Source organism: Elaeis guineensis, chromosome 6 (assembly GCF_000442705.2).
Source record: "Elaeis guineensis isolate ETL-2024a chromosome 6, EG11, whole genome shotgun sequence".
Classification (NCBI taxonomy): domain Eukaryota; kingdom Viridiplantae; phylum Streptophyta; class Magnoliopsida; order Arecales; family Arecaceae; genus Elaeis; species Elaeis guineensis.
Window position 1 is genome coordinate 12,904,515 of NC_025998.2, and position 27,894 is coordinate 12,932,408.

The 27,894-nt window shown below is 37.9% G+C and overlaps 1 protein-coding gene across 2 annotated transcripts; it reads left to right on the forward strand.

The window, feature by feature from the left end:
- Nucleotides 1-5,775: 5,775 nt before the first annotated feature.
- Nucleotides 5,776-10,569, forward strand: LOC105047195 (S-adenosyl-L-methionine-dependent uroporphyrinogen III methyltransferase, chloroplastic). Of its 2 annotated transcripts, XM_010926013.4 has the most exons (6): nucleotides 5,882-6,644; nucleotides 6,775-6,852; nucleotides 8,196-8,265; nucleotides 8,347-8,416; nucleotides 9,572-9,779; nucleotides 9,964-10,569. In XM_010926013.4, the coding sequence occupies exons 1-6, from the start codon at nucleotides 6,066-6,068 to the stop codon at nucleotides 10,132-10,134; spliced, it is 1,176 nt and encodes a 391-aa protein (XP_010924315.1). In that variant the 5' UTR covers nucleotides 5,882-6,065; the 3' UTR covers nucleotides 10,135-10,569. The 2 variants fall into 2 exon arrangements, with proteins under 2 accessions (XP_073115306.1, XP_010924315.1); XM_073259205.1 differs by having other exon boundaries at nucleotides 5,776-6,644; nucleotides 8,196-8,416.
- Nucleotides 10,570-27,894: the final 17,325 nt, after the last annotated feature.

Here is a 27,894-nt window from a genome sequence, read left to right on the forward strand (position 1 = left end):
ATACATAAATTAAAATTATCCACTTACGTGTATCAGTCAGTATATTCAATTGACATCTATAAACTCGTGCCATCTTTGTTGGCACATGATGAATATCGAATGCAACATTCCATCTGCTCGACAGTATGTTCACATTAATTGAATTTTATCGGATTAAAAACAGTAGTAAGTTGCAAGTAATGGAATTAATATTTGTATACCTATATCTCCAAAGTGTGTCTAATCTGAATGGAACATCGAGGTCGTGCTGCTCTGGTGGTATCTCAAGCAATTGTCTCCGTAATATACTGATAGTCGGCATCCTCTCCTATATCCAAATATGCCAATTCAAAAAAAAATTATATATGATATGCCCAATCAGAGCTATAATATAATGTAAAAAATTAAAATTTGTATATCACATACCTGTAATAATATAAGATAACCTCCAATCTCTGACTGGTTTGCCGCAGAACTCCGACACATAGCTCTATACAGACAAGCTAGTACTGCAATGTGATAATCCGGCCCAATTGGGTCCAAAACCAGCCCACAAAGCCCACCAGGAAAAAAAAAAAAAACAGAGCAGGGAGGAAGACTCCCGATTGGAGTCTTCCTCTTCCCCATCTCCGATCAAAAATCGGAGTCCTAGGGCCATTAAAAGACCCTAGGACGAGCTCTATAAGAACCCCCTCTTCTCCTCTAAGTGTAGATCCTTCGGTCACCGACGATCGTCGGAGTTTTTTTCCGATTTTCCCGTTTGAAGCCGCGGCCCCTCGACCTGTGCTCGCCGCAATTTCTCGCCGGAAACCTCACCGAAGTTGAAGGTAAGCCCCGGCCCTCCTTCCTCTCTTCCTTCCCCTCCTTCCCATGGCTTCGTGTACCCTCGCCGGCCGTCGGGTTCGTCGAAAAATCCACAAAGATCCAAGATCATGTTTTGCTCTGTTCGGCCGAGCCATCTCCCTCCCTTTTCCCCGTCCATGACGCCGCACCCCTAGGTTTGGACCCCCACCCCTCTACCTATCTTCTCCGAAGGTCATGGCCGCCGGTGATCGGCCAATGACCGGAGAAAATTCAAGGAAAGGGGCGGTCCCCTGTTTTTCCATTTTTTTTCTAACTTCCCACTGGCCGAACCTCGCCGCCGGCCATCTCCGGCTCCATCGCCGTCGGTCGCCGCTGCCGGACCACCGGTCGTGCCGCCATAGCCGCCGGACCACGGGCAACGTCCCTCTAGTCCTCCCCTGTTCCGGCCAAAGAAGGCCACGGGGGAAAAAAGAAAAAGAAAAGAAAAGGAAAAAAAAAAGAAAAAGAAAAGAAAAGGAAAAGAAAAAGAAAAAGGAAAAAGAAAAAGAAAAGAAAAGAAAATAGAAAATAGAAAAAAAAAATAATAAGAAAAGAGAAAAATTTCCTCTCTCCCCTCTTTCTCCCTCTTTCTCTCTCTATTTTCTCTCTCTAAAAAGAAAAGAAAAAGAAAAAGAAATATATATATTAATAATAATAATAAATACATGTGAGAGAAAGTTTTTCTCATCTCTCTCTAAAGTCTTTCTCTCTCTAGAATTGGACTTTCTCTCTCTACCTTCTCTCTATATTTTCTCTCTCTAGATTTTCTTCTTATTTTCTCTCTCTAGACCTTTCTCTTTCATTATGGATTTCGTCTCTCTAGGGTCATTCTCTCTCTCTGATTACATCACAGACCCTAGGATAAACTTGAGATGAAAATATGATGATCTGGGACTGCTCCAAAATTCGTGCAGTAGATCGGATCCCGATCCGATTCTTTTTCGAAATTGATAATATCAATCATGGTCAATCTATATTAAGTCACCTTGATATGATCTCTGATGATCTCAATCATGATTGTCACTTTTAAAGGATACGAAGATTCTCTCTCCACTTTCTCTCTCTACTTTCTCTCTCATGACTGACTTTCTCTCTCTAAAAAAGATCTATGAATCCTGTATCGAGTCATGCCTTTATCTTTTAGAAGCTCATATTGACTCTAACAAGATGATCTGAAGTTGCTTTGATATCCGTGCTGTATGTCAACCTCATCTGATCGTATCAAAGATCTTTCAAATTTATTATTAAAGAACCCTATTGATTGATCTTGACTTTAATTCGATCTGTACCTCACGATTTCTTAATCAAGTCACTTGAATCTGACTCTCAGATAAAAGATCCTAAATTGCCCTGGTATTTGGATGGTCCGACACATCCAGTCAACGATCCTCTTTCCTTATGATTTAATCTTATTATATTTATGGAATAAAATTTGATAATGATTTGATATTTTAAATAGGATTAGCTGATTCTTCTAACGAAGTCCGAAGATCTAAGATGAACGAGGTAAGTAGATCCTATGCTCCTTATTTATTTTTAAATGATCATATTTTTATGCAAAGAATTGCTATTGATGAAATCATAATTTTTCATAAAATAAGGATCGGCATATGTGATATGAAAAAGCATGTTTTATTATGAGCATTGATTTTATGAATATGTCTTATGAAAATAGCATGATTATGAAGCATGAATTTCATTGTTTTTCCATCTATGTATATGTATGCTTTAAGAAAAAGATATAAAGATTTCAAAGGCTCTCAGATGGCTATGAATGAATCCCTTCGGGAAGGTCGACATCCGGAGCTAGCATCCACACGAAACATGGCCCTGCCATCGGGTATAAAGTTGGCACATGAATTAAGAACTCTGTCGATTAAGAAACATGGCCCTGTCACAGGTATAATAGTGACCTTAGCACGAATATCTGTGAGCAATATTTTGAAACATGACATGAATACATGATGAAAATGATTTACGATTCATGATTGTGAAATATACATGATTTATGCATGCATGATGAGTTTATAACTTGTTTTGTTATATGCTCTATGAAATGCTTTATTTTGTATTATCTGTTATTTTCTAAATATTGCATTATCATGAAAAACTTATGCTTGATCCGGTAAGGAAGCGGAAGTCTACTTACTGAGCTAGTGTAGCTCATATTCTTTTTGTTTTCTTTTTGTTTGAACAGAGAAATAAGGTTAGGATCGGCAAAAGGAATCCAAGCTTGAAGATCGGCATAGCAAGCTGAAAAATTTGACAACAGAAGTTTAATTTATTTTATAATCATGAATTTGTAGTTATTTATGAATGTTGAGATTCGGGTTAGTACTTGCTTTTGGATTTAGATGCTCTGAACCCATATTGGTTCGATTATTTGATGAATAATAGAATTGAATCTTTTTATTTGACGGATTTTAGATGATTATGATGAATTGGCTTCGTGTTATCGTGGGTTCCATCCCTCGGTAGCATGGCCGTGTTATGTCCCGGATTTGGGGCATGACAGCACTGTCCTAACTGAGCCTACGAGTGAAATCTGAATTCTCTAATAATAGTAAAAACATCAACTTCACCTTGTTAGATGAAGTATTAGGTAAAAAGGCATCCTCTAGTAATCGCAGTACGTAGCCCCTGACATATTGTCGCACCATCTTCTCTGATGCATCATCTCCAATATGAAAATATCGATAATGATCATCCAAACACTCTATCCTTAATCGTGCATGATCAAAAAACTGTATCTCAGACTGAAATTCTAGTAATTGATAGCACATATCCTGCCACTTTGGAATGCTAAAAGTGGAATCAACTCCTGTAACTGCCTCATCTGATTCAAAATCTTGATTGTCAGAATTTATTTCAGTGCTGACCCAATGATCGTCCCCCATTTGAGTATCGTATCCCATACTTACTGCTACTTTCAGCATAGAAGAAATCATCATAGACGAAATCAACATAGGAGAAGTCACTATAGAACTTTAAATAATTGGATAATTAGGGCCAACAGTATTAGAATGCTGTTCTGCAAACATAGCCTCAACACTAATGGTTCGCACCATTGGACTTACGAAAGGTGAAGAAGGTCCAGGAGTATTATCCTCTTGGGTTAAAAGTCTATTAAAGTATCCAAACCTCGGTACCATTATTTGAGTAGTATTTTCAGTAGAGGGTACTTCTTTTCAATATATAATTCAATATATTGGCATTCTGAAAATTTCTAAGAGAATGTTAGCATTTCTTAGACATCTTCATTATCATCAATTGGAACTAAGATATACTTGCTCTACATTAACTATCTCGATAAATTAGGAGATCTCCACTTTAATTTGATTTTATATTTTTCTTTGTCTATAGGAATACCACTGTATAGATGGTCCAATAATTTTTGACGTGATAATGATGAAGACAGTCTAACCATTCGACTTATAAACTGACTGTACTACATGCCATCTTCGTCATTTTCTATTGTGCCATCATAATACAATAGTAGACGAACCCGAGCTTTGGCCATTTTTTTAAAAAATTCTGACAATATTAAAATCAAAATATTTAATATTAATAATTATTTTAATAAAATGGCTTACATAATAAATACATCTTATTATCAACTAATAGATAAAGATAGGTCCTATTCCATTCAGGAATTACATTAATTCTATAAGTAATTATAGTAATCAAACAATACGCAATAGGATTCGAAAGAAATTTTGGTAGCATTTTTCTTTAATTCCCTCTATATGATTGGAGATGTGTGAGAAGAACTAAAGAAAAATACTGTCCGAAATTTCTCTCGAATTTTTTGTGTATTATTTGATTTCTTTAATTACCTATAGAATTAATTGTAATTTTCAAACTGTTCAAATTGGATAGTCAATTGACCAATGTATATAATTCTCCCATCCATACAAAAATATATAAATGTACGGATGTTGTAGAATATGTACATTAATCAAGAGACGGATTTACGGTTCTATATAATGCAATATATTTAAATTTTTTAATCAAATTTTAAAAAAAATAAATTTTGATCGTTTTTCAATAATATAACAAACAATATTAATACATTAACAGATACATTAAATTGACGAATACATTAGCAAAAAAAAAATAACTGAAAAAGATCGAAAGGAGAGAGAAAAGTAAAAGGAAGGGGTGAGGTGTGGGTGGGGGGGGGGGTCGGATGGGAGGGGGGCGTCGGTCAGGTAGCCGATCGGGCAGAGGGAGAGAGAAGAGAGGGCCAATGGGAGGGGGGAGGGAGCCGGCCGGGGGGGGGGTGGTGAGGGCAGGAGGTTGGGGGGGGGATGGTGTCGGATGGGGGGATGAGGGGGCCGGGGGGGGAAGAGGGAGATAGAAAAAAGGGGCGGGGGGAAGAGGAGGAGGGGAGGGGGTGGTAGCTTATCGGAACGGATTGGGAAGGGGGCATCGTCGAACAAAAAGGATCAAGGAGGGGGCGTCATCGGAGAAAAAGAATCGAAAAAGAAATATTGAGATTTTTTTATATATAAATATATAAATATTATTTTGAATGATATTTTTAAAAACGTCATTCAAAATGACGTCATTTTGCATGATTTTTTTAGAAACGTCATTCACAATGACGTAGATAGCTAACTGAACCACGTAAACATCATTTGAAATGATATTTTATTTATAAAAAATATTATTTTAAATAATATTTTTTTATTTTACATCACTCTGATAAATAAGTTTCCATCTTCATTAAATTGATAGAAAAAATTTTCATTTATATCAGCACGGTAAGGACTTTAAGATAATGCCTTCAGTCAACAACTTTAATTACTTACCTAGATTCGCACAAGAAAAGGGAAGTAAAAACACTACCACGTGCACTGCACGTGAACGATGCTAGTTCGCTTAAAACGGAACGGAACAAAAAAATATTACCTGAAAGACGCCTTTCTTTTTATACAAACCACGATTAGGTTCATCGAACCTGGTCCTCCCCGCACCACGAAGAGGCAAGAGCTAAATTCTCTTCCACCACCGCCCCTTCGGCATCACCAAAACGCAGCAGCCAGCCAACGCCCCGCCAAAGCTTACAAAATCCATTTGACTTCAACTCCGTCCTCGCTCTTTTCCCCGTTATATATTCCACACATTTCCCTGCTTTCAAAAGGAGAACCACTCCATTAAGTGCCAACGAACTCTACCGCCGTCACCGCCTCAAATTCCCCCATTACTTCCATTTGAACTCATTTCAGCTCTCTCACACCATGGCCTTAGCCGCCGCCTCCTCTTCTTGCTTGCTCGCTAGAAACCTCTCCCACTTCTCCTCCTCTTCCTCCTCCCCATCTCTCCCCTCCTCCAAACCTTCGCCGTTATCCCCTTTCTTCCCCTGCCGTCAATCACAACGCATCGTCTTTTGCTCCGCCACCGCCGCTGCCTCTCCGTCATCTCCCTTCACGGAGAAAAGCTCCGCCGAGAGATACCGAAGAGATAGCTGGGCTTACGGATCCGGCGTCCCGCTGCCGGTTTCCGCCCACCAAAACTTCAGCGATAGGGAGAATGAGATCGCGCTGCAATTGCCAGAGCTCAAGAGGTTGCTAGAGGCCCTGAGGGCCGCCCGGAGGGCGCAGGCCGCTGGCGGCCGCTGCGGGCCGGGGTGTGTGTCGTTGGTGGGGACCGGGCCGGGTGACCCGGAGCTGCTGACGCTGAAGGCGGTGCGGGCGATCGAGCAGGCCGATCTCATCCTCTATGATCGGTTGGTGTCCAATGATGTGCTGGGTTTCGTTAGGGATGATGCCAAGATGCTCTATGTCGGGAAGACGGCCGGATATCATAGCCGGACCCAGGTCGGTGAGCTCGCAAAAGATCGATATTTTGTTTTTCCTCCGTTAGGTTGAGATTTTTTTTTGGGGGGGACTTCATAGTGCACTGTTCTCAAATTTGTGTTTTTTTTGTTCCCTAATATATTATATTTAGGAGGAGATTCATGAGTTGCTTCTGAGCTTCGCTGAGGCTGGTGCCAATGTGGTGAGGCTAAAAGGAGGGGATCCTCTGGTGAGTTTTCTTTAGATATCAGTGCTTCATCTGCAGTGGTTTAATTGGGGAAGGGATGGGCTACCATATTTTTTTCCTGCAAAAAGCATTCACGCCACTAAGCCAGTGTGAAGTCAAAAATGTGTCAATTCACCAAGATAAATTAGATTCTATTGCACTGAATTTGAAACGAATACAAGTAATAAGCTGCTGGGATTGGATGTACCTACAAAGAAAGTAATGGACTAGACTTGGTTGGATTTATTTATTAACTTATCGATGTGATGTTGAAATAAGGAAAAAAAACTGGATCATTGTAGTACCGTTGTCCGGTAGATATATCAGTTAGAGAAACTTGAGCCAAATGCCTTTCGACATATGTTATGCTGTATATAGAGGCACACACGTTAGGATTAAAGAAAGAAATTGTTTTGTTATAATCCTCATGGTTTCTTTTCATTACCCTAATTATTTTTTAAACTCAAATATCAAACTTAAGTTTGGCGAGACATTATGCTTGGCATTCTTTTGATCATTTCTCTAATCTAGAGATATTTCAATGTCTCTTCATTATAAAATGTTGTCATTTAAATATTAAGAAAAATGTTTGTGTTTTAGAAATTTCATACTTGTACGCGGTAAGTCCCCTATGTTAAGAACTTTGAACCAAAAGCATAAGGAAAATACAAACATAAATAAAGAGGGCAGGATATGAAAAAAAAATGAATTATAATGCATGCAAGATTCAGCTATTTGCTGTCAATGTTTTCTAATGTTGGCCAATCTCAGAGGATTGTAAATACATACATCAAGTGATGCACAAAGAAAAAACATACAGGGTGCATCTAGCTTGTAGCCAGAGAAACTCATTGGTCTGTCATCATACATTTTTTTTCCCAATAAATTTGAAAGTTATTTATATAGTAACATCACTCAATTGATAGAAGACAAATTAGATGGTTCCATGAGGAAGTTATTTAAACTTTGTAGCTTGGCACAAAGCCAGGTTGCTGTCTGTTCGTGCTTGCTGATTAAAGTTTCAGTCAGATTCAATGAGATTTTGGCTAAAATTGGATCGGAAGTGTTTAGTCAGTCTGAGTCCAGTTTGAAGTTGTGATTTAAGGTTCACATGTCTGGTCAAAAGGAGAAACTGCGTCCTATGTATACATCCACATATTATTTGCTGAAGACTTGAAAAATAATACTGAGGTTTACTTTCCTAGAAATGAGGATGTGCTTCATAGGTTCTTTTTATATATATTTTTTGGTTAAAGATGATTGTCATGATTGCGTACCCAAAAAAAGAAAAGAAAAGAAAAGAATCGTCACTGTTGCTGCTTGGTAATATTTTATTGGCCCTTTAGGTCTTTGGCAGAGGTGGAGAGGAGATGGATTTTCTCCAGAAACAGGGAATTCAAGTCAAGGTCATTCCAGGTATACAACTTACAATTAACCTGAAAGTGTTTTCCATGATTAGTATTCCTTATATCAATCGATCACCATCATATAATGCAGGGATCACTTCTGCTTCTGGGATAGCAGCAGAGCTTGGAATTCCACTGACCCACCGAGGTGTTGCAAATAGGTAACATGATTGGTCTTGCCTTTCATTCCTTTATTCACTGTAAAATCTGCTTTAGTGAGACTAAATGCTTTTTGTTCTGAGACTATTATTGGTCTCTGGCTCTTTTAGTTTTGGAGGCTAGTATGCACTGTTTGCTGACACCTGTTTCCTGGGTGGAACTTACATCAGTTCACTACCATTTCTAACCAATTCATAACCAACCATAACTTGCATTTCTAGCACATATGGAAGTAGTTTTGTTGGTCCAATTGTTTCTTCAATTTGTTGATTCACCATTTATCACTGGAGATCTCATTCTGCTGCTGGTCTTGATTAATTCTTCTGCAATGGGCTTCATTCAATTCATAGCTTGTGATAGAGTTTTAAATATATAGGGGCCCTTTGAATAGTTATAGCTTCAATAAATATCTTTGTTGCATGGATTCTCTGCTTAATGCATTTTGACACTGTCCTATTATTGTTTCTTGTCATATTTCCATATGTAATCTCATCATAGTGCTATGTGGGCCCTAATATCCATATAGATATGTTTGGTCCTTTATTTCCAATTCCTCCAACATATCCTATGTTCATTGTGATCCGAACTGTTGGAAGTATACTGGAATTTCAAAATTAAAGAAGTTGTGTTGTTGTATGTTTAATAAAATTACACAGCTAAAGACAGAGTGACTGTATTTTTGCTTAGAGCTAGACTTAGAGCTACTATTATCCAAAATGATTGGGATGATTGCATACTTAACTAATGAGACTTAATGCTTTTTAAAATTCTTTTTTTTTTTTTTTTTTGTTTATGGCAATCCAACAAACTCGAAAACTTCTAATTATCTGAGTCTGCAGGAATTCTAATTCCAATCTTTCCATGATGTGCTGCTTATCATACACATACTGTGGAACTATAATATTGTAGCAGTTTGAGAGTGCTAATAGTGCAATAGGGACTGTAAATGAATTGCTCTACAGAGCTGGAAATATTGTTGATACCGTTACTCAATATTGCAAATAAGTGCTCTAGTGCTAGATTACTCAATATGCAAGGGCCTTTTTTTCCCCTCAATGTTTTTTGTTTTTTAACAAAGAAGCATGCTTTTAAGGTTCCTTATGCCAATTCTGAGTATTAAAAATAGTCAACCCTCTGATGTTTGCTCTTTGCTTCAGTGTTAGATTTTTAACTGGACACTCAAGAAATGGAGGAATGGATCCTCTCTACGTGGCAGAGAATGCTGCTGATCCTGATTCAACCTTGGTTGTCTATATGGGTTTGTCAACCCTGCCAGCTCTTTCTTCAAAATTGATGAAGCATGGCTTGCCAGTAGACACTCCAGCTGTTGCAGTGGAGCGAGGAACAACCCCACAGCAACGAATGGTCAGTAGTGAATTGCTTTTTTGTAAAACTTCTCCAAGAGCATGTAAGAAAACTAATTGTAGAATCATCAAGTAATCCTTGAGGACTAAAGTTTACCCAATAACTAACTGGCAAATGATCTCCTTGAGCATTTTCTACTCAACCCATGTTTTTAAAATGTGAGTGATAATTTCCTTTGGTGCAGGTGTTTGCAGAACTCAAGGACATTGTCTATGAGGTTAAATTAGCAGACTTGGTGTCCCCATCTCTAATAATTATTGGCAGGGTGGTGGCCTTGTCACCTCTCTGGCCCCAATCTTCTGAAGAAGCTGTTGTGTTAAAGACATGGCAGCGATCTTCCAGCCAGATAGAATGACAATAATGCCTTTCCTTTTATTTATCCTCTGTTCCATCAGACAGGCAAGGATACCACAGCTCATCCTGTCCTTTAGCGGAACCTTGAGAAGTACTTATTTTAAAAGAAGCATGAGGATGAACACATGGCTCACCATGTTAACAATCACGTCCAGCAGCATCATGCAAAAAGATGGAACCCTTGGAGGTTTCTGTTGCCGGTACATGTACTGCATCGTCCCAGCTGACTCCTAGGGCTTAGTTGGCTTGATATTTACTAGAAAATAATTCATTTTTATTCTTTTGAGAAATCGAACAGGTTCCATTTGCTTCATAGCCTGATTTATTTACTGATTCATAGCCTGATTCATTTACTGATTACAGATGTTCTATTTTGAAAGTGTTGGCTGAGAGTGGAATTAATTTGCTCCATATTGATGGAGACCTTTCATTCCAACGTACCATAAATCTTTTCTGTTTTTGCATGACAATGTATCATGAATGTTTCAAATGATGTCATGTCTGTTATCTACTGCATATCTTTTCTTGCTAAACATATGAATATAGTATTACGTTTTCAGTGGTTGCTGTAGTCCTCTTAAACAACTAATGTCGTCATATATGGTGTCAGCTATGGCACTCAAGCAGTCCGTTGCACAGCATCATCAAAGCAAGTGGCATCCTTGTCTGCTATCACTGCAGCATCAGCAAGCTCCCTAATCTGATGTTAAGATTTACGGATGAGATTGCTCCATAAGCTTAGTAAGTTTATTTGAAATGTCATCGCCAAATGATTGCTCTCCGCATTTCTCAGATGAAAACTATAGTCAACATTTTATAAAAATTAAAATGCCCTTATTTTCTGGTGCATCAAATGCCCTTTTTATAGCAGTGGGCTTTGGTGAGTCAATCTATCCCCAGATATTGTGTGGCTGAGCTTACAATTAGATTCAGTATTGATGAATTTATTACTGCATGCAGTTTTGGTGAGTGTAGTCACAGCAAGAGCCCTTGTTTAAATCCATAGCCCATCCATGACCTCTAAGCAAGGTTATCTCGATATTGGATCCTATACTGGTATTATCCCGCTACAGTGTTGGTAGATTGTATGGTATGATATAAGATAGTGTATGGAGTGTTAATACGGTACGAGATAGCATATTGATACGAGATTGTATAGTATGCTCCATATCAGATGGCATGAGGTAGTATAGCAAACCATGTCCTTGAGTCAAATTAGCATATGGGCAACTAGTTTTATTATTTTGATACCTTTTTGTGTCTTTAATCTCTTTACTTCAATTGAACACCGCAGAAATGCCACCATCCGGGTCATAAACGGGAACCTCTCATCAAACCAAGAGTAGGGAGAACAATGCCAACCAATGGCCCAACCAATTTCATCCTTGCGACCTTAAAGATTTTATCCTTCGCAAGTTTTTTTTAAATGCCAATCAATGCATCTGATATGTTTAATAAAGCTGGAATTCTAACACTGCCGCTTAAACTTAGTCGTTTCCTTCCTGTGATACACCGCTGGCACATACTGAAATTCCTCACATCTTTCCTCACATGCTGAAATTTGTCAACACTCTTCAATTTCGAAGTCTGAGTAGAAGAGTAACTGTCCAGCAATTTGCGAAATCCCATCCCAGGGAACAATGTCTTAGCACCCTCCACAATTACCTGAACCCCCATTCCACCAATAGAAGCCATGTATCCCTCAGATATTTCCACCTTCCCTACCTCCAAACCCATTCCTCCTGTGCCAACCTGATGTGTATCATGATAGTTGTATATATAAGAGAGAGAAAGGCCAACCGAGATAAAGGTCAAAGGCACATGACGTGTAATGAGAGTGGACAAGTATGTAAGAGGTAACAACATATAGAAACCAGAAGGTAGGAGGAGAAGCATGGAAGAAAAGTTATAGGGGGTATTTGGTTAGAAACCGAAATTGGAATCGAAATAGAAATTGAAATGGATTGGAATTAGAATCGAAATGGTCAAATCTTTCGAAGTATTTGGTTCGTAATCGAAATTTAAATTGAAATCGACATAGAATTTTGAATTCTTAGACTAGAGTAGGAATTGAGTTTTAGATAGATTGAATCATTCTCATTTCATTTTGAAATCGAAATAGGACTTCTCCCAACCAAACGGTTGGAATGGAAGACATCCATTTTTATTTTGATTCTAGACCTCCATTCTCTCCAACCAAACACTCCCATAATGGAGCTGAAATGTTGAATATCATGAAATGATTCATGAGCTATCAATTGCAAATGAATATGTAAAGTATATTCAATATCCTGCGCAAACAAGTCAGTAGCATAACAACTGAGCACTATATCTATTTATATTAAGAAGATAAACAGGATAAGTCAATGGCATCTGTAGCCATCCATTTAAAATTCCTTGCAAAGCTTTATTGGCCAAATAGTCAGCAACATGATTACCTTGTTGAAAGATAAGACTGACCTTAAAGAAAGTGCATGAAGATTTCCAACCACTAATATCCCGAAGAAGAGGAGGATGCTTGTACCTCTGCACATAACAAGCATGATCCAAAAGACGACGGAAGCAGAATAGCCTTCAAGAATAATATGAGAAGTATTTAGCTCATGTATAGCTTCTTAAAGACCTATCCAGACAACAGTTAATTCAGCAAAAGAAACTAATGTATGAGCCAAAACCTTATCTCCCGAATGAAGCAATTTTGCATTATGGTCCCTGATGATATAACCTACAGCCACTTTATTAGGAAGTACCAAAGCATCAAAATTAATCTTGAGAGTTCCAAAAGCAGGGGGTAACTAGGAAATTATATGAGGAGATCAAGGAATATATGGAATGTAATGAGAATTATCCCGGTGCTTATCTGGAACCATCAAGATAGCCATGGTTAGAACATTCCTAACAAGCTACCTTGGATTAGAGGTTAATTGATTAAAAAGCCTATCATTACAGGCATACCAGAGACCCCAAGCAACACAAGCCACTAAAAATTTATGAGCTGCATAAAGTAATGGATCAGACATGTAATGAAGCAAATCCTGTAGAGAATTAGGAGGACAGGATACTTGGGTCATATGATATAAATAATTCCAAGCAGTACAAGCAATAGAACAATGCAAAACAACATGGTTTAGGTCTCTACTAACCCCTGAACACAGATCACAGTATTGCTGAGATAAAGTAAGCATGCCACAATGATGGAGATAAGCTTTAGTTGAAAGTCTATCTCAAGCCAAAAGCCACCAAAATATTTTCACTCAAGGAAGGGTTTCTTGCCTACAAATCCATTGAACCAAAGTTATAGGAATTCGATGCTATGATTGTAGCTGCAAAAAATATCATTCATATCATGCAAAGATATATAAGGCATTTTCGTCTTTCTCCAACTAATTGATCAGCCCACTGACCCTTTAGAATGGGAAGAGAAAGAATCTGCTGCAAAATATCTTCTGAAAAATGATGAGTCAACTTGCCAATATCCCACTATCTAGCTGAAGTAATCACATCAGGCACATTCAAATCCATGGATTGGCTATCAATATTAAGATAAGTGGGCATGTCAATTAACGGATGTGAAGACAGCCACAGATCCATGTAAAGATTAACATGTTGCCTAGATCCAATCAGCCATTAAAAATTGAATTGAACTAAGGGGATGTTTGGTTTGGGGGAGTGGGGGTTTGAATCGGAATGGATCACTTCCATTCCAACCATTTGGTTGGGAGGAGTCTCATTCCAATTCCGATTTCAAGATGGAATGGGAATAGCTCAATGTATATAGAACTCAATCCCTACTCTCCGCTATGGATTCAAATTTTCATTCTAATTTCGATTTCGATTTCGATTCCGATCACGAATCAAATGCTTTAAAAAATTTGATTATTTTGATTTTTATTTTTATTCTAATTTTAGTTGCGAACCAAACACCCCTTGAATGTGCAGTGACACATATTTTTGCCCAAATAATCAAGGAATTACGAGGTTCAGAGTGATGAACCCATGAACCAGTAAAGTGATACTTTGCTTTAATCAACCGGGCCCACAAAGTATTGAGATGCAAAATTAGATGAGCAATTAATTTAGATAAATACTGAGAACAACGTAAATGCAATAAGACAATGCCTAGCCAGTCCTCTTCTTTGGGCAAACAAATCTGATCTGAAGCCATCTGATGAAATCCATGGTGATCGGTCGTATGACCCTAAAGGAACACTCTAAATTTTTTTTCAAGCTAATTAAGTATATAAAGGAACATAAACAAATGACAACAGATACAAAGAAATAGTAGAAAATACCGATTAAAGTAAAGTGTACCGAGCAGTAAAAGATAACTTCTTCCATTTTCATGAATCCAAATGATTAGACATCTTATTGAACATGGGTTGGAAATCCATTCTTTGTAAAGGTGTAGGAGGGATCAGAGTTCCTAAATATTGCCACAATAAGCTGTTCTGAGTGATATTTAACAATCTACAGATTTGAGTTTGACTCTAGAAGGCATAGAAAGGCTAAACATAGTATAGAATTTGGAATAATTCATCATCTGGCCAGAGTGATGGCAATAAGCATCAATAAGAACAGCAAGAGAAGTAGCTTTTTTAACAATCACACCCCCCACAATAACATAGTCATTAGAATAGAAAACATGAGATATAATCGGACCATGGCATAGATGATAAGCTTGAAAAAGATGATGTTGAACAACACTATACAAGATAGTAGAAAAAAATTTAGAGTATAAAATGAAAAGGTTAGGAGACAAAGAGCAACTCTATTGAAGCCCACAAGAAATAAAAAATCAAGTAGTGGGTGGTCCATGAAGTAACAAAAAATATTATGGATTTAGAAAGCAAGCCTATGTCCATTTCATAAATAAAGGATGAAACCCATAATGAGATAGAATATGAATAAGAAATGCCGGCTCACATGATCATACGTCTTTTCCATATCAAGCTTAAATATCATAAGACATTTAGACCTGGTAGCCCTAGATAAAGAATGAGTGAGCTCCTAAGCTAATATAATATTTGAAGATATTGGAAGGATCCCTCACGAGTGTGGAATAGGGATCCTCCGTCCAAGATCGCAATCGCTGATGACGATGTCGATATCGTAACAGGAAAAAAGAAGAGAGATGTATCAAGACATAATTAAATACATGGATTAGTCCAAAGCTTGCCTCCATGGGACATGCAAGCTTTATTATGAAAGAAAGAACAAATACAAGAGGAGATTACATCCGCTCAACTCTCATACATTAATATCTCTCTCATCAAGAAGCACAAAAAAAAATCCTTACAATACTCTCAAAATCCCCCAAGGAGACTCTCTGGCCATTGCCAGCCCCTCTCAGGCGCTACCCACTGCTGTCCGTTGCTGCTTACTACTATTCTCGGGATGTCTGCCCCTTTTAAAGGATCCAAATCGAGTCCTAGTCGCATCCATACTTCTATTGGGACTCAAAATAACCCTTTTGGCCATTTGATCGTGCTCGCGTGCAATCAAAACTATTCAATCATGCAAAACAGTACCCATGGCCGTCTGATCGTGCACTCGCACATGTGGATCGTGGTGGACTACGTGAAGCGATCTCCTGGACTGCGCAGTGGATCATGTAGTGGACCACGACTCCACCCTAGGCCGCACGCGCTGGGGCTGCGCTCTGGGCACGCACGTTAGGGCCCTACGAGCCTATGGGCAGCATGCTGCAGCGGCCCTGGGTGGCCTGCAGGCCTGTGCACGGCTACAAATCATGCTTGTGGGTCTCCTCCATCTTGGATTTTGATGCTGTAGATTTTTTTACTATGGATCGAATTTCAAAGCATCAAAACCCAACAATCTTTATTTCGACTCGACATTCGGTCTCCATATAACTTTGAGAGCTTCTGGATGATCTTGCCTCTATACCCTAGGATAAATATCTGGTTGTTCATGGATGGACAAATATGAGAGTCGAGCTAGACTGTTCAATCCCATCTCCATCGTATACTATGATCTGTTTGATCTGAGACCTACTCGGGATAGCCTCATACGGTAATAGAAACTTCATCCTGCGATGTCGTTTGTTATCCTTCCGAGTCTCTCGTCTCTCATCTCGTGCCTAATCCATTTATACCTAGAGCTCCACCTCACTCTGAGCTCCTATTGACTCGTAAAACTCCATCTCATGCTGATCTTCCTATCAAGAGGTAATGTCCTGCATACTTCTTTCTCTTCATAACAATCCTACTGCCACACACAATCTTTAGGATTCCATCATCAGCTCTCCACCTGTAGCTGCTTGAATTTAGTTTGCTTAGTAAAATTAGGTTAATTCTAAAATTGGATATGTATCAGATCTCATCCAACTTTCTCATTGCTCCATTATGTATTTGCCAGCTAATTGTCCCAATACCCTTGATTGCACAGCTCGATCCATTTGATAGATGAACAGTGCTCTCACTACTCTCTAAGGAGTCAAATAGCTCTTTTCTGCAATAAACATGATCCGAACATATAGAATCTAAAATTCACTATAGGGAGAAGTAGATACCTCATCAGATATCAGAAGAATATCATCACTTTCTTCTGTATCGCTATCTTAGATCGCCATCGTAGTAGCCTTCGTCCGATCTCTGAGCTGTGGACAATCTCTGACTTAATGCCCTAACTTATCACACCTATAATATTTGATCTTGCTATAGTCTCTTGACTTGGATCTGGACCACCCATCTTGTGACCCTCTGTCTTTTCATCTTTGCCATCATCACCTCCAGTCACTGTCAAAGCTAAGTCACTACCAAAACTCGAAGCTCGATTCTCCTATCTGAGAATTTCATTCTGAAGAAGTGCTGAAGTGACCTCATCCATCTTGATGGTGCTCTTCTCTATAAAAAGAGCAATCACCAAAGATTCAAAAAAAGGAAGCGATGAAAGCAAGACCAATGTCGTAGTCTTCTCCTTAACCTTCTCACCAATGCTAAGGAGATCAATAAGGATCTTCTGAAAGTTGCTGAGATACTTCTGTATGCTTTGTTCCTCGCTCATCAATAGCTGATAGAACTACTTTCAAAGAAAGAAAATGATGGCGAGTGAGTTTGTCAGGTACATCTCCTCGAATTTCGTCCACAACATCATCAGAAAAGTCTCACTAAGTACATGGATCACCATATCATCCATTAAGTATAAGCAGATCGTACTCACCAACTATATCTGGAGTCACTTCCAACTCTTCTCCTCCATGGTAGTAGGCTTCTTCTCGTACAAGAGAGCATCAATCAATCTTTTTTGGATGAGCACATCCTTCACCTTTGTTTGTCATATGGAGAAATTACTCTTTCCATCATACCTATTGATCTCTATCTTGATTGAGCCTATCTTCTCCATCTTCTTCAACCTTGATCAACACCGCCACAATCTGGACAACTGCATACTCTGATACCACTTGATGGAAGGATCTCTCATGAGTGTGGAATATGAATCCTCCGTCTAAGATCACAATTGCTAATGATGATGTCGATACCATAATAGGAAGGAAGAAGAAAGATGTATAAAGATAAAATCAAATATGTGGATCAACCCAAGACTTACCTCTATAGAGTATGCAAGCTTCACTATGAAAGAAAAAATAAATATATGAGGAGATCACTCCCTCTCAACTCTCATACATCAATCTCTCTCTCAAAAAGAAGGACGAAAAAAACCCTTACAATGTCTCAAAACCTCCTAAGGAGACTCTCTGGTCGCTGCTAGCCCCTCTCAACCACTACCTGCTGCTGCTGCCTGCTGCTGCTGCTTACTGCTACGCTCAGCCTGTGTGCCCCTTTTCAACGGCCCCAAATCAAGTCCCAGACACATCCATACTTCTGTTGGGACTCAAAATAACCTTTCTGGCCATTTGATCATGCCCGCATACAATCGAAACCATTTGATCATGCAAAACAGCACTCATGACCGTCCGATTGCACACTCGTGCACGTGGACTGTGATAAAGACCGCGGTGGACCGCATGAAGCGGTCTCCTAGACCATGTGGTGGATCATGACTTCGCCCTGGGCCGCGCTTCGCTGGGCTACGCACACTAGGACCACGCTCTGGGCTGCATGCGCTGCAGGCCCCACGAGCCTACGGCCGCATGCTCCAGCGGGTCTGGGCGCCCACAAGCCAAACTTGCGAGCCTGCATGCCTACGCGTGGCTATGAGCCATGCCTATAGGTCTCCTCTATCTTGGGCTTCGCTGTTATGGATTTTTCTATTGTGTATCGAATTTTGAGATATCAAAACTCAACAGAAAAAATATAATGACCTTATATAAACAGCCTATGCTCTCGAAGATTACAGTAGGTATAACTATTTTATGCTTGTTAATCAAAATTTTTACAACCAACTTATGAAACACATTACATAAGCTGATATGACAACAATCATTTGGAGAGGATGGATTTGGTTTCTTTGGCAGTGAAATGATTTTTTTTAACAGAGAAAGGTAAGCTGGGTCAAACAATTTTTTTATTAGTGGTGATAGCCTGTTTAGATAAGTTAAGATAGGTGAAGTGAAAGACTCTTTTTGGGTTTAAGACCGAGCCTTGTAAAAAGACATAAGTTTGTTTCCAATCATGAGGCATAAAAGAGGTCGTAGAGAAATGATGGGCTGCTTGAATAACTTCAGCTTTAACAACCGACCAATAATGCTGAAAGAAAAAAAGGCAGGAAAACATCTAGGCCATACACTTTGTTCGGATGCATAAAGAGCAAAACATATTCAATTTTGTCATCTAAAGAAAAGCAACCAAAGAAGCATTCCGAGAGGATCAAATAGTAGAAAGAACAAAGGATAATCAATATTACCCAATTGTGTCAGGTGACCACCAGGCCATAAATGAGATAAGAAATCTAGTAATATCATGATAGCATGTATGACTCTGACCATATTGATTATCAACGCTATGGATCTTATTCCTTCTCCTATGCAAATCATGAAATGATCGAAAAAAACTAGTATTCGCATCACCCTCATGTAACCACAAGATCCTGACTTTTGCTGCCAAGCATTTCCCATCTATAAAGGGTTCTCCGACATGCAGCAAGAAAAGAAAGCAAAGTTTGATGCAAATCAAGTGCACACCACCCATGATGGCTCTTGCCATTGTAATTATAAATCCGATCAAATAATCTTATACATTATGAAAATGTTGCTCAAACGATGCTTCCCAATGCTTTAAAGTACGATAGATATTAGCCAAAAGAGACGAAAGTCTCGCATCAGGTGTAAGATCACTCCAAGCATGATTTATAACAGCCATAATATGAGCATAGGAAAGCCAAAGTTTTTCAAACGGAAAGGATTGGGCCTCTAGCATGCTGGTCCGTAATGGTCATTAGTAACAAACAATGGTCAGATACGGAATGGGCTAAATGATAAACCACAAATTTGGGATACATATGGAGCTAATATAGATGCAAATACCTAATCAATATGCTCCCGGACTCTAGCTAGACCTAAACAATATTACACCACGTGAATCGAGGATCTAGATGACCAGATCCTGTTGGGATTGTGAGTATTGAAAAATAATAGATAAAGTGAAAGCAAAAATTATGCTAACACAAGCACAGAGAAATCATAACAATCGTAAGAATACTAAAATTTTCCTATAGTTTGACCGAAGCCTACGTTCACATAGGAACTAGAGCAAGAAGGAGCTTCTACTATAATAATAGTTTGGAATATAAATTTTTTTTTTTTCTGACACCATGCCCCGAATACTGCTTCTAATATAAGAAAGAAGAAATCCAAGATTAAACAAACTTACAGAAGATCCTTCGATGGAATAACTTTTTACCCGAAGTTGAATGAACTCCTCCAATCAATATTCTCCTATCTTCTTTTCTTCAACGAAGCACCTTCCAAGCCTTTCCAAGCTTTTCTTCTTCTCTCTCTCTCTTCTTTTGGTGGCTCACAACCTTCTCATTATATTCTCTCTTTTTCTTTCTTCTCGTGTTCTGTTCACGACGTCCATAAGGCCCGAGAGCTAGATACTTTACAGACTCTTTTTTTGCATAACTAGAGATTTTTGCATCTCAAAAGGTCTTCCACACATTGGTTTCGCAAAATTTGCATAACCTTTTTTTTCTCTCCACACATTTCCATGACTACCTATTCTGCACATCAAAAGATTCTCCACGCACTCCCCCTGGTTACTTGAGCCTTTCCTTTAAGGCCTTTAATTAATATGATGGATCCATATGAGGAGGGACCATACCAACAAATCTTCCCTCCTGACTCATATGGGAGGTTCCATCAAGCCTGCGGTGCCCTTGCTCCTTCATTGCCTTCAACCACTTCTCACCATGCTAATGCTCCATGACTTTGGAGTAGAACTTAGGCTCTCTCGCATCTGTCAATAGCATGTAATCCTACAGTGGGTATCTCATAGATGGCCTCCGCTCTCTTATGGATCTCCGTGTTGGAATTCAAGGTTTGGAGCATGCATGTGTGTTTCAAAACTTTTTTTTTAAACACCGTAATGAAGTACAAGATTAAAATTTTTTAATCTAAATTATGCATGCATAAAAATATAAAACTATAAGGATCTAGTTCATGTGCTGAAATTGACAATGCTGAAATTCAGATTGTGATCAAATCGCATACCTGTTTCATAATCTTTCTTCGAATTTGGATCTGGAAGAGAAGAGATTTCTTCTAGCCACACAAGTATCCAATTTGTATGGGTATCCACTCGGGATCAGCTTGGAATGGTCCTCTTCAAATTGAATTTTTTTCTCTAAAAAAATTAGCCTGCTGAATCTGAACGAAGTTTGGATCACAATCAATACTTGATCTCTTTCTTTGATCTTCTTTCTTTTCTTCTCTTGCTTTTCTACCTTGCTTGTGCTGTACCAAGGATCAGGAACCAGTAAGGTGGGAGCCCAACCAGCCTGGGTGTGAGGTAGAAGGGATGACACCCAAAGTGCTATGACGTGAGGACGCCCAAGGAGAAAGAGGGAGAGAGGGCATGGAGGATCTAAAGGCGTGGAGGGCTGCTGGTTTTTTTGCTCTAGGACCTTAGGGGAGGTCCCTTTAAATAGGCATGAGGATTGAATCCTATTCAATCTCATAATACAAGTCCTACTTGCATTAGGTTTCTTAATAACTTAAGTTATTTAACTTACATTAGGAATCCTATTAGGCGCTAACTCTTGTAGCCCTTGCACCTAATTAAACACACCCTCTTTTGCACCCAACGGACACCCCATATCAGATTAAAAGGCCTTCTAATCATAGGATACGCTCAACTTGATCCAATCAAGGTGGCGTCCCATAATAACTATCAAAGAATTAATAAAAGACTTGCACTCTTAATTCATATGATCCAAAATCTTAGACACCCAATAATTGGAGTCAAATAAATCTTATTCATGTAGGTTATTAGCAGATAATTAAGTTTGAATTATTTTATCAAATAAAAAATTCAAATGAAAAGAGAATTGGGTCCAACTATGTGCTAGCAAGGTTACCTTGAATCCAATCAGATTTTTCTAAACCCAATTGTCATTTCATAAGCTCAATTGCTAATTTTAGACCTAATCCCTTTGTTGTGTGATCCCATATATTCAATTCTATCTGATAGTGAGATATACAATGATCTCTATCAAAGTATCATTAAAACTCTTTTCAATGGGTCAGAACAATTTCACTCTAACTCATCAAGATTATCGATCCAGAACAATCCTAGTAAGCTCTCATAATCCACCAGTGACCTAGCAGTATGTAGTGGCAACTCGTAGAACTGAAATGAACATCTAGGTGTAGTTAACGTGTGATTCAGTCCCTCTATTGTGAGTCCCGATTTAATGGTAGGTCATGGATAAATCGTCAAACCTCAACATCAATCAGATGATAGATTCGATTAGCTCAAGTCCAAATATAATTTTTATGAAAATTCTTTTTCATCAATCACACTATTATGGCCATAGATTTTTGGACTTAGCCTTTCAAATTTTATAGGACTACTCTTTTCTATCAAGGTTGATAGATTCCATCTTAATGTGCATCCTACTCTTACAGTGGATCAACTGTCGCCAACATCCACTACAAAGACTCATTGAGACCCATGTTTATGTGTTAGTCAAACTTCAGCAGTCTTACTGCGAGCAGTAGTACAATCTTAAGTCAAAGGACCATTCATACAACTACAGCATCGAAACAATCACTGATAATTAAATAGAAATCCAAGTGATCTCTCGTATGGTCATGCTTAGTACTAGTTATTCTCTAACAACTACCCGCACTCGTCGTCTAATATCTCTACACTGTATATCAGAGACTCATCTATCTCGAAGGAAGCAATGTGTGCATCAGTCTATCCAGATCGATCACTGTTCTCATGATGATTCTATTATCGAGAGTATTTAGAAATTAAATACATGTCTCTAATTCTCAATATTTTGAGAATATATATCAAAAATTAATTTCATGGATGATTCAAGGACACATCACACTTGAATGAAAAATAAATTTATCCTTTTATTGATCAAATCAATGTATTAAATATAAAATTGTATCCTAGAGTTATTACAATATGTTAGTCATATTGGCTTCTAGGACATACATCTAACACTCCGAATCTTTTATGTAGGTGGTTCAGCATGCAACTCAGTCTAAACACCATCCATACTCTCCTCATCCTCATGACTGTCATATATATCATCATCTACAATTGCTCTCCCATCATCAAGACTCCTCGGAGAAGTATCTGGGCATCAGTCTATAGAGCCCGACTTTGGCTTGTTAGGCTTCTCAAAGTCATCGATCGTCTGATCTTCCAAGAAAATAACATCATGACTATGCATAGAGATGGGCAACGGATCGGGCCATCCATGGTCTGACATGAGGCGAGCTGTGCCAGGGATGGCCCATTGACTAAAGTGCGATGCCGTGCCTGGCACGGCCCATAAGAGGGGGGCCAGGCTGGGCTGGGATTTTTTGGCCCGCGGCCCAGGCCCGGCATGACCCATAAAGGCCTGGGCCAGCGCGACCCATGGGCCAGGCATGGCACGTACTACCCGCATGCCAGACCGACCCCTTTGAAATGGGCCGTACATGGCCCCCTTAAAATGGGTCGTGTAAGGCACGGCACGCTTGGCATGGCCTGTTTAAGATTTTTTAAATTTTTTTAAAATATGCATGAATAAATATAAAGTCACCTTGTTAGGTGGAGGGTTTGGCATGGATCCCTACTAGTTTATTAATAAATATCAAAATAGTATAAGAAGGGAGGGGTCTAGACCTGACCTCCAAAATACAATGAGGAGGGAGAGAAAGAAATAGAATTATAGAGGTGACTCACCTCAATAATTAAAAAATTTAATATAATTAATAAAAAACTAGATAAAATTATGCCAACTTGTCTCTGCTCTCACTGAACCCCTTCAAGACCCTCTCTCTACTCCTTGCTTTTCTATGCTAGCTTGATAAAAATCCTACTAATTATCGACCTTATTTGTATCATCTTCGTCAGAGAATGTAGTAGAATGTCTCTTTATCTTGAGGCGTGGCCTCCGTATCCAACCAATCTTTGAAGCAGAACAGCATCTCCACCATGTCACTGGTCATCCGACTTCTCTTTTCATCAAGAATACGCCGACCTGCACTAAAAGCGGATTCAATGCTACTGTGGACATCAGCATGGCTAAAATATCGTGTGCAATGACAGATAAAATAAGATATTATTTTTTAACATTTCTCCACCAAACTAACACATCTAGATTATCTATTTAATTTTTATTATATATAGAATGAAGATTATTTCGTAAATAAAATTTTAGTTCACTACTTAAAGCAAATGAAAAAGATGTAGAGGAACTTGAAGCATGTGTCTGTCTCCTATGTGCAATAAAACTAAAAATAGTTGATAAACAAGAACTATTACAAGAAGTTATAGAGTTTTGTGTTGGTAATCTAGATCCATAAATTTTTTCATCATATAATGCATAAATATCATAAAGAAGTTTTGTTACCTCAGTTTAGCGGGTTCAGGATCCAGTATCATGTTTTCATAATATGCATTAAGTAAAATTAGCACACCACTCAATTTAACTCGTGATTCAAATACAGTAGCTAAATTATATATAGGATATACATTGTTCTAATTTTTATTCCATTTAGATTCCATTTGTTCAATAATAGGCATTAAAACATCATCAAATCTATATTCTATAAATTTCTTACTAATATCAAATGCTTGTTGTAAAAAATGAATATGAAGTTGGATAATAAATACTAGAAAGAATGTTAGCAGCATTATAAAAAGTAACCAATTTTTTTTTTAAAATTTTATCTTTAGTCTAATCAATTTCAGTCAACAAAATCTAATCCATTGTCATTAATATATGCACTTAATAAGTGTCTATATGGATATGCATCATGTATTATGATATATGTTGAATTCTAACGAGTCATTACATCAAGTTTAAATTTTTTAAAATATTTACCATGATCTACACATAGTTACTTAAATTCTTGAAGTCTTACTCTTGAAGCATGAATAAAAAAATTATATTTTTAATTTTTAAAATTATCTTGGACCATATCCATGCTAGCTTGTACAGAAATATTTAAGATATAACATGCACATCTAATATGCAGCAACTGGTGATTTAAAATAGGATGTAATTAGTCTTCAATAATGTAACAGCAGAATTATTATTAGATGCATTGTCAAGAGTAATAAGTATGATTTTATCATTAATTTCAAATGAACATGTCATTTGATAAATAATATTTAAAACTTGTTGTCCAAAATATGAAAAGTTAAAAGCATAAAAAGCAAAAAATACATTTATTTAGATTTCAATCATTATCAATATAATAAATAGTAATAGAAATAAAATAATTACTATCTACAATGCTGATCAAATATCAAAAGTTAATAAAATTTTTGAATTTAAGACAGGAGTTTCAATTAAATTATATTTCATTGCTAAAAAATTTGTCATAGCTACTTTCTAAAATATGTCTACTAGTTCTTTTGTAAGCAGACTGTAAGGGTTAGTTGAACATATTCTTTAAATTAAAAGACTCGCATAAACTACAAGGCAGTTGATCCCTAACTATCCATTTAACTAGTATTTTTTTAATTTTCATGATTATAATGCAAAATTACCTGCCAAAGATGTCCTTGTATATTGAGGATACTTTGGAGATGAGAGTCACTCATCTATGACTCTCTTGATGTCTCCTCAAATGGCCAGTTCTTCCGCTACTGGTATAACTATAAAATTTAACATATTTTTATATTTTGCTTTGCAGACTCTATCAATAAAAACTCTTCAAATTCTCCCAAACTGCACCGTCCTCTTATGGGAAGAAGTTTGATCTTGAGTAGTTTCAAAGGGAGTAGGAGCAACGAATTAGTTTCCCCTCCTTCGTAATAAGGGAATGCCAAAATGGGTTCATCATAAGATGCCATTTCTAAATTTATGAAGCCAAAAATAAAAACTAATCGGAGTGGAGGAATTGAGTAGAGCCAGCATCGAGAATTGTAAGCTTCTTCTTATGCTCCTCGATAAGGATTTCCTCTTGTGCTCCTCGACAAGAACCTCCTTTTGTATAGTACTTAAATACTTGCTAAATACAAACTAAAAATTAAATTTTTGAATACTTATCATATTGCTAGAAGAGAGAAATAGTAGTAGCAGAGAAGGAAGAATAGTAGATTTGATATGGTGAGAATAGAAGAGGAGGAGGCTATTTATAGAAATTCATAATTTTTTTTTTCAAAATATCCCTCAAAATAGTCATTTTATGACTGTTAGGAGAGGTAAAAAGTTAAAAAAATCAAAAAATAATCATGTTTTATCATTTTTGACTGTTATGGGATGAAACGGACCTGGGCATGGTATGGTCCGACCCGTAACAGCCTCAAACAGGTTGTGCCTGGCATGACCTGTAATAGACACAAATGGGCCATGCCAGGCATGACCTGTTCGTAATTTTTTTTAAAAAAAGAAAGCCCATAAGCGAACAAACTAACAGATCATGCCAGGCATGGCCCACCACCAATCGAGCCTAGGGCCATGCTGGGCTCAGGCCTGGTGCTAATCGTGTCGTGCCTGGCACGGCCCGTTTAGTAATGGGCCCGTTTAGCCTCAGGCTCGATGGCATAAACCGGGTCGGGCCATATCAAGCACGGTCCAATGCCCTTGTCTAGCTACGCACGATCTTCCACTCCATAGAATCTCACAACTGGTAGCTGAACTCTCCATCCTCATCGTAGCACAAGAATATCCACTGCTTCATCTTGGCATCTTATTTCAATCTCTCATCTCTGAGAATATGCACAAACATCCTACATCCAAAAATTTTTAAATAATCATAAGAAATATTTTTTTCAATCATATTCTCTACAGTGTATCACCTTCAAGAGCATAGAAAGAAAAAAAATTAATAACATGGACCACATCAATGCCTCTCCCCAAAATACCTTCAATAGTTTAGCATGAGAGAGTATGCTTCTGATTTTTTTTCAGATCATCCTGTTCATCATCTCAATAATCCCATTCTGCTGTGGTGTCTTAAGCACCGCCTTCTCCAATTTGATATCATTCTATTGATAGTATTTTTTGAAAGGATCCTTGTATTTACCTCTATTATCCGTCCTTATGTACTTCAACTTTTACCCAATCTCTCTTTCAACAGAGATATAAAATTGCTTGAATGTATTGAACATCTGGTCCTTTATTTTTAAAGCATATGCCTAAATTTTTTGAGAGTGATCATCAATAAAAGTCATGAAGTAAGAGTATCCATCAAGAATTTTATCACTCATAGAACAAACATCACTATGAACAAGATCTAATGCACCTATTCTTCTTTTAGAAGAAAGATTCTGAAAAAAAAACTTAAGTTTGCTTACCCATCAGATAGCTTTCACATGTCTTCAATCCAGAACTATTAGTATGAAGAGTGTTCTTCTTGACCAAAATTGGCATATCCTTTTAACTCATATATCCCAATCGCTGATGTTATAATTCTGAGGTAGAAGATTCTTTCACTATATTCACTTCTCTTTTATCGAGCTTCATTTGCATAAAATAGAGAGAGCCTTGCTTGATATCTCTGGCTGCTACTAATAATTTTTTGATCAACTTTTACTTGTCATCTTCAAATACACTGTAGTAACCCTCCTCATCTAATACCCATATCGACAATAGATTCAAGCAAATATCTGATATATGTCGAACATTCTTCAACACTTGTCTGTATCTCAAACTCGTGATCAGCACAATATCTCTGATGCCAAAAATTTTTGATTCTCCATCGTTCTCTATCTTTACTGTCCCAAAGTCACTAAAATGGTAAGATGAGAATAATTCATGCTTCACTGTAATATAATACAAAGCGATCGAATCAATCATCCAAATAGAGTCTTAACTAATAGTATCTGTAAAATCATCATCTATTGTGCCACAAACAATGGTCATCTCTCCATCTAAAGCTACTACTGTCATCTCATTGTCCGAGCTGGAGTCACCATTTGATTTATTTTTCGACTTCTCCTTTTTCAATAATCAACAGTCTTTCTTAAAGTGAACCCATTTATTACAGTTATAACATCTACCACTTTAGAACTTAGATTTCCTCTGTGATTTAGCACAGCTATCATCTGAGTTAGATTGGAAGTCTCTATGGTTACTTCTTCCTTTTCTTTTCATGATGAGGGCCTCATTGTTGCTCAAGACCCTTTGTTCGATCCTTTCTTTTGACTTTCTCATTAAGCATATA